This window comes from Notothenia coriiceps, unplaced genomic scaffold, assembly GCF_000735185.1.
Source record: "Notothenia coriiceps isolate Sejong01 unplaced genomic scaffold, NC01 NC01_scaffold00034297, whole genome shotgun sequence".
Classification (NCBI taxonomy): Eukaryota; Metazoa; Chordata; class Actinopteri; order Perciformes; family Nototheniidae; genus Notothenia; species Notothenia coriiceps.
In genome coordinates this window covers 6,112-14,518 of record NW_011366998.1, presented here as the reverse complement: position 1 = coordinate 14,518, position 8,407 = coordinate 6,112, and the positions used below count along the sequence as shown (strand labels likewise).

The 8,407-nt window shown below is 44.9% G+C and overlaps 1 protein-coding gene across 1 annotated transcript; it reads right to left on the bottom strand.

Moving 5' to 3' along the window:
• Nucleotides 1-140: 140 nt before the first annotated feature.
• On the bottom strand, nucleotides 141-5,720 carry exoc3l1 (exocyst complex component 3-like 1; the record flags this gene model as incomplete). The annotated part of the gene is made up of 9 exons (XM_010790466.1): nucleotides 141-491; nucleotides 1,278-1,394; nucleotides 1,491-1,591; nucleotides 1,724-1,849; nucleotides 2,579-2,696; nucleotides 3,331-3,401; nucleotides 4,044-4,262; nucleotides 4,342-4,541; nucleotides 5,508-5,720. Coding segments are annotated over 9 exons (1,469 nt in total), but the record flags the coding sequence as incomplete, so codon positions are not given.
• Between the last annotated feature and the right edge of the window lie 2,687 nt (nucleotides 5,721-8,407).

Sequence of the window (8,407 nt, the reverse complement as noted above, 5' to 3'; positions counted from 1 at the left end):
CCGGTCCGCGGACCCCCACCTTTAAGCGGCGGGTTCCAGCAGGAAAAGCTGGAGGCCGGAAAAGAGTGAGACAGGTAGCGCGCAAAAGTAAAAGTGGAACCGAGAGTGGTATGCCGCTGCTGCGGCTTATATTCAGGTGCGCCTTATAGTCCGAAAATTACGGTACCAGTGATGATTGTCTTTATAGCTAAAATACAAGTGTGAGTAAAGCTGGGACCTCTCTGCAGGGGGGCCGCACATGGCCGTACAGCTCCAGGTGAAGCTCCAGGACGCTGCAGAGTTTGAGGGTGGGGTCTCCCTGGACCAGCCAGGGTCGGGTCATCAGGCCGGGGAGGTGGGGCTGCAGAGCCAGCAGCAGCTGATCCATCACCAGGCGACAGGCCCGCCGCACCGCCCGGTCCAGAGCGGCCAGGGGGTTGGGGGGGGTCCGAGAGAACTGTCCTGCAGACCGGGACGACTGCTGCTGATGCTGCAGGCTCAATGTGGACTTCCTGTGGAGAACACAGGGGACAGACAGGGTGTTATTAAGGCCTGGATTCATTATTTATTTTCATTTAATTTAGGTTTTTGAAGAAGCTGCAGGAGGCAGGCCCTGTCATATCTTGAGAGGAGAGAAAACAAGTTACGGTTACAATAAGCTCATTCCTCAATCTAATCATCACTTTGTAATATAAAAAACACATTATTGGACCCATAATATTCACTCTGGATATCAATATTGACCACTGAGGCTAATATTGTGAGCATCCATAAGGAAAGATACTGATGAAATTACATTTTTATTTCGGAATAGATGCGCTGATGTAAGACCATGCTGTAAGAAAGTGTTTCTATGGTTACACAACATGTTATATACTGTAGCAATACATGCATAAAATAAATTAACAGTTTAATCCCTCCCCCGCCCCTACTACTGTTATTATTTTTGTATGCATAAGCATTGTCCATTGCTGCTTTTCTTGTTATGTTTGTCTCAGAAAATATATGAGAACATATTTTTGCCACTTATCGTAATGTGTTGATGTGGAATGGCAAGTCATTGGAGCTGTGGTGTTGAACGTGTTCACCAACTACCCAATAACTTGTATGAACACCTGCAAATGAATTTTAGCTGATTAAAAGAAAAGCTCTTTTTAATAGGTCGAGTAAAAAATAGTAGCATGCTGCTCCCACTCCTTCACAATGCATGTGATGTTTGTAGCTCATACTATAGAAGTTGTGGCTAAATACGTCTCGAGTAGAAGAACATGAGTAGCACCTATCATCTATAATCTCACTTGAGGATGATGCAGTTGCTGATGGAGGCCAGCAGGTAGTGGAGGTAGAACTTGTTTTTGTCTTTGCTTGGATCCCTGCGATGCTCCTTCCCAAACTCCACCAGAGCTTCTCGAAACCTGATTTGTTAGGATGGAGGTGAATGAAAGTGTGTAACACATGCCTGCTTGATATACTGAATACAAATTAGGCACATTATATAAAATATTTCACACCTGTTGAGGAGGTTCTCCATCTCATACAGGCCCATCTGAATCATCTGATCTCTGAGAGACTTCCCGATCATCAGAGCCACCCGGGCGTTGTCCTCCAGCATCTACCAAACACAAAACAAACAAATCGGCACCAAATACACATGTTGTATGACAAATGACTGGATACATCTACAGGGCCACTGCACCAAACTGGTATGTGTTTTTAGTGTAGTGTTTGTGTATGGCCTGTGTACCTGTGTGATGATGGTGGGCAGGCTGGTGAGGTAGAAGCCTTCATGGTCTGTGTCCGGCTCCTGGTCTCTCTGCCAGTCCTGCAGCTCCACATGCAGAGCTTTGTGCATCCACTCTGACACACTCTTCTGTAAGAACAACAGCATGGACACACACATTGTATAACTACACAGATCTCGTGGATTTCTCCGTCATTACTTTCTGTATGTGGTTACTACCTATTTTCTATCTCAAGGTACTCAGCACGTACCTTTCGAAAAGATAACTGATGTCCTTTTACTAAATGTTGATGATGGATGACCAGCATAAAATGTGTGGTCGTGTTACTGTGTAATGTCTTTAAAAGTCACCTACTATGCAAAATCCACTTGTTCATGTCTTTGATACATAAATATGTGTCCTCTCTGTGTAAAGTGATTCTCTAAGTCTCAGTTTCTCTTTTTGTCCCGATCCATCTATATAAAAACCTGTCTGAAAATGAGCTGATCAGATCTTGGCCACTTTGTGATGCCGACCATTAGCCAATCACCAACCAAGATATCACCTGAATCTCCTCCTAGAGCACCATTGTGTTTTTTTAAAACCAATCAGAGGGGCGTGGCCAGCAGCAGTTAGCATTCAAAGCTACAGACACAGAATCAGCACTTTTGGAACAGGGCTGAAACAGAGGGGTTTATGGGATGCTACAATGATCTGTTTGGTGTTTCAGCCGAACACTTCAGAGACATGTTCTGTATATATCTGAGACCTGCAATATATTGTTGAAAAAGAGTTAATAGGGGACCTTGAAAACTCTAAACCTGCGTGCTGAACTTACTTAAGCTACAGGTTTAAACAAGTGTTTATGGTGGACTCACCCGAACACTCTGCACGTATTTGTTCTGCAGCTGCTCCAGTCCCTCGATGGAGATCAGGGGTCCCAGTTCCACCTTCTCCATCTCAGCCTCCAGCTCCGGCTGACCCATCATGTCTGGGCTGCCAAATCAAGACCTTCAGACTCTGAGCATTTCATTTTAAACAATATTCAACAGGTTCATTTGCAGCCAAAAACAAACATTTTGTTTACTGAAAGTGGAATAAAAAATTGTTATCATGGCGCGATAATCAACTTTTTATTTGGGCAGCACAATGTGGTGGAGATCTTCATGACTCTTTAGAGCCAAACACTCTCACTGCTCATCGGTTACATATGTGGTCAACCTAGAAGCAGCTCAGATACAGTAGATGTTTTAAAGTAGTCTGAACAGGTGCAAAGAACAGAGCAAATATTCAAGAGAAGTGAAAAAGTAAATAATTTATGTGACACAGAATTGGTTTTCCGTCTTTCTTTCTTTCTGGTTTATCATTTTGCAAGACCTTCCGGGGTTCAGCTTGTGTATTGGAGATCACTGATTTAGACTAATGTACCCCTGAACTATATTATGAAAGCTGGGATTTACAATTCACAACTGATGAAAGTGATGAATGACATTATTTGGATTCTTTTCTGCTCTATTAAATGGTAATTAGGGGAAATATGGATAGATTTAGAGCTAAAAGAACCCCAATCAGACAGAAAACAAAGAGTATAATACAGAATATGAAACTGTGTGCAGGTCCTGCCTCTCACCTGTTGTAGGTGTGTAGCACCCAGTTTAGCACGGCGAAGATTTCTCCACTCTCCAGGTCCCAGCTGCTAACCTAGGCCACAAGTATCACTTAGTTTGGAAATAGTTGTAAAAATGATGATTCATCTACAAACTCCAGCTGGTGATTGCCAAAGGGAAATTAGCTGATAAAGAAAATATAATATAAAGTCTCATGCCTCTAACTATATTATATGAAAAGTTAAGATTTATAACCTTAAATAATCATGTATAGCAGAAAACGATGTTAGAAAAAGTCACTCAGTAGAAAACTGTAGATGCGTGTCCCTCTCCCCTCACAAACAAGGAAGAGTTGAATCTCACTCAATGTTCCCTTCTGGCTCCCTCACAGTCAAGATGGTTACATTTTAGTGGGTCATAAAGTTGGTAACAGAGTAAGTGAGAAATTTGCCAAGCTGTGGCAAAGAAATGTCTTTTGCTTTTACTTTGATCACTTGTGGCCCCTACAGGCCGGCTAAGGGAAAGCCAGCAGTCAATGAAGGCACTGTATACAAGATTCAACAAACCTATATGTTGACTAAACATATTGTGGATTCATGTAAAATGCAAGATTAGTTTTGGAAAGAGAGACACATGTACATGCACGATGAACTCACAGACAGATAATATTAGTCCCTTTAACCTTTCTAGATAATGAAGAGACAATGTATTATTGTTTTGTTTCTGTGTGACTGACCTGTGCCAGGTGAGCATGTAGGCAGTGGTGGCTGGCCCTCAGGTAGGCTGCTGTGAGCTGGTAGTGTGGGGGGACACAGTGCTCTAGCAGGTGGCGCACTGTGGCCAGGTCAGCCATGATGCCGTGTTGGAGAGCCGACAGGTGGCCTGCGAGCCCGGGGCCCCGCGTGTGCAGGTAGGAGACACTGCGGAACCTGGCAGAGACCGCCTCCTCCAGCACCTGACGGGGGAAATGTAAGACACAGCAGAAATGTGAAAGAGGTAATGATTAAAGGTGAGGTGTTGTGTTGGATTCTGACCTGGAAGAAGCTGGTTCTCCAGCAGCGGGGTCTTCCGGGGGGCAGGGGCCTGGAGTGGCCTTTGGCCCCTCCCCTCTCCTCCAGTAGAGCTCGGTCCAGGGCCTCCTCCCGCTCCACAATCCTCACCGCTGATACGAATGGTGTTGGGTTCTGTCGGGCCAGAGCCAGAGCGCTGCTCACCACCGCCCAAAGCTCCTTACCTGCACACAGGGGGGACATGTTGGATTTTATTAATACCTTTTCATTAATGATGCAAATATCCAATATCTAAGCTAAACACATCAACTTTTTAAGTGTATCATTGTCAGTTAGATTATTCATTTAATCTACTTTAAATTTTCATTTGACTTATGCAAACAGAACGTCATGATCTTTAATACAGGACATTTTAGGACAAATACTGTCCTCCCTGAGACGTTTTAATGCTGCACCATATATACATGATTTACATGAACCATGTGTATTGTGATAGATGGGGTATCATTTGTAGTTACAAACCCACAGAGAAGCGGAACCAAAATGTGCAGTCCATCTCAGCTGTGAATAGATTTTTAGCGTCTTTTAACTCTTTGTTTTGGTGTTTCTGCCCCCAAACTGCTGCAAATGAGGATGGCTTTTAGCAACAACAAAACACTAAGTAGGCAAGTACTGTAGCTGGAGTTTGTGAAGGGAAAAATCATGACTTTAAATAAACGGTGATGTTAGTAAACTAGAACAATCTCTCTGAAACTACTTGCTCATTAAGGGGGAATATACAGTATGTCCATGATGTGTCATGCTCTTTTTCTGCTGCCCCCAAGTGAACAAAAATACCTTTCTTTACCTTAAAGAAATTATAATTTATTTTATACATTTCCTCATATATCTAGCAAAATAAGACACACTTACTTAATACAAATAAATGTAATATAGTCCAAACACAATCAGTCAAATGAAGAAGGAGGTTTTATGTTACGGTATTACATTTCAATACTTCAATACCTAAAAGAAATCCTGTTGGAATAAGGAGATTATAGTTATTTATAAATGTTTAATTCAAAACAAAAATATGGGGCTCTAAACTACAACAAATATAGATGCCATATATGTTTGCTTATGATACATAGAATTAATTAAACTGAAATGACTGCGTAAACTTTCTGTATGCTGCTTATATGCTCTCGTACCCAGGGCGTCCACCAGCTGCCCGACTCCAGAGAAGTATCTGCCCACCAGCTCCTGCTCCTCTGGGCTGAGGGCACTTCCTGCCGGCCCAGTAGCCCCATAGAGCTGCCACAAGATGTCGTCCTGCCAGCGCTCCAGATCCATCAGCCGGGCGTGGGCCTCCAGGAGCCGCCGGGACTCCACCAGACGCTCCGTCTCCATCACCATGCTGCGCACTGCGGAGGGCAAGGGAGGGTGGAGGGAGGGAGGACTTTAATTTAGAAAACTGTCAACAGCTGGTGCAATAACCTCTGCTGCTGCTGCTGCTGCTTTCTGCTGTTAAACAAAATGCATACTAATGTCTCCAGCTAAAAAAAGTTATTGTAAATAAACCAAAATAAAATTAATAGCTTTACAAAATCTGTGTTAATTGTACGGTTGGGGCAATGAGCTGCATTATATTTCAGAATCAGAATACTTAGTTTATCCCGGGGGGGAATATGGTTATATTTCACACAGGCTCCACCCTCTACTGGACTCTATGGGTACTACCCTTAACCATGCTATGCGAGCATTCACCTACAGGCCGCTTCTCAATTTCGAGGATGCTGGCTTGGTAGTTGCGTACTTCCAATTCACTTCCTTCAGAAACGAAGCAAGTATGCTTCCAAGCCACAGCTTCGGAAAACGAAGAAGAATGGAACAGGCTAACAAGTGTGCCACTCTCTCTAACGGTTTCAACATAAACTGTACCGAAAATAAATACCTCACAATGTCTATCTAATTATGAACTTGCTTTACTTTCACGGAACACATTTTTGGTGATAACAAATGTAACAAAGTAACATATTTACATGTCCTACGTCACTACATACTTACATTTAAATGTGTGCTGCGTCGGTTCAGCCATTCACCGCAAGGATTTTTGAAATTGGTCCGTGCGCAAAGCATTGTGGGGATTTTAAGGATGCGAAGTCTACCCATGTGCAGCCTTAAAATTTCCCCCAAACCAAGGACGCGGCCTCGGTGGAATTCCAAGTATGCTGGACATTGGAACGGTCCAGCTGCGCCACTTGATGACGTATCATCCTTGAAATATTGGCTTGGAAGCCAGTATCCTCGAGATTGAGAAACGAACACGCACGCTGGGATTTTGTCCATGTCTGATAGATGGTTTTACTAAACACTTTTTTGTCACACCGCGGGCGAGCCTGTGTTCATTTGCGGACTTGACCCGGTGATTCCTACTGACTACGTAGGTGGCAGAGTGGGAGAGGTCCTCCCCCTCTTACTACTGCGTCGCCACCTTTCCGATCTCGTGCAAGAACCGGTCACCGAAGCACAATGTATATGTTTGCGTGTTTGTGTGTCGTGTGTGTTTTTGTCTTGGGTCGCGTGTTTGCTTTTTGTGTCTCTCTATTTTTTCGTTTGTGTCTGTGTGGTGTCCTGGTGTTGCGCTGGGGCCGTAGGGCGTCTGACGTGGGTCGTCGTGCGCTGGTCCCCATGGGGATACAAAAGGTCGGTCAGGCGCACGAGCGGTGCACGTGCAACGGCGGCGCAATTTATAGCGGCTGGAGGAGATTCGCGCAGTATTGGCGCACACGCAAAGGTCTTCGTAAAGTCTTAGCGGCCTACGCAGAACAGGAACGGCACACGGAAGCGTCAAAAATACAGACTAAACCCCGTATTAAAGGAGCCTGTCCGATGAAACTCTATGTGTCGTTTTGTTTTCCAATTATTTATTTATTATTATATGAATGGTCATAATCTTGCTGTACGTTAGTTTCTACACACGACTAAAAATCACATTCTATATTTCGTAGTAAGTAATTAATATAACATATGTATTGTTAGTTGTTTTATTAATGGGTGTCGACCGGACATTTGCCTCGCTGCTTGTTGTTGGACCTTAAAAGGAGAGTTGATGAAACTTTCTTGATGCCTCCCTAGCCCAGAGCGTTTTAATGCAACACACACAAACATATATATATTTATATTACGAATATGACCGCGCTTTAAAAGTAAGGAGACGTATAGGTGTAATGGTAATTGCCGACGCACCAGCACTTTTGTATCCTAAGTAGGATTAAAAATTCTCTTAGGACGTGGCTCTGGAGACCACAAGACTCGTGTGCTATGGGTCGCGGCGCACACCACCTTATGTGGTGAACTAATCTTCACCCGCGGCGTTGTCGCTAAGTAAACTGTTGCTGGCGCCGGCGTCGCATGAGCCGCGTCGGGCTATGGGCTGCGTCCGGCATTGCGCTGCGTCTGTTTTGGGTGCACCTTTAATCCCCGGTCGTGGCAACTGGTTCGGATAATTACCGGCTACGGAGCGCCGGTTTATTAGCGAGACTAGACACTCCACCCCCGGCTCTGCGGGGTGTCTGGGAACAAATCAAACGTCGGCGGGACAGTGCATGGCGTCGCCGCGTCTCCAAGGAGGTAGGACGCGGACACCTCGGTCTACCGGACGGTGCGAGGCCATTTCGGTATCGGTCTATTTGTTGTCCCTCAGGACCGCCTGTCAGGACCGCTTGTTCTGTGTACCGCCACTGAAGGATCTTGCGGGCTCCGGGGCCTTCACGGGCTGGTTGCTCTTCACGGAGCAGTAGGAGGCGAGGGGCCGATTGCTCGGATACGACCAGGGGGTTGTTGAGCTTCGTCTCCTATACCTACCCCTACTTGCGTCGGGGATATTCGGTTCTAGAGATCTATCATTGGTAGCCCTATACTAGTGAAGAAAGAATGAAGAAATGTTTGCAAAAAAATGAACAGAGGATGGTAGTTCTTAACAAACGGCGAGCGACTCTCTTTTTCTATTGTCCTGATCCTCGCGCACCGGCCGGAATCTATTGGACGAATATGATTCGTGTCGCGTAAGTCGCATCCTCTAGACGGGACTAACGGGCCGTTGCAACAT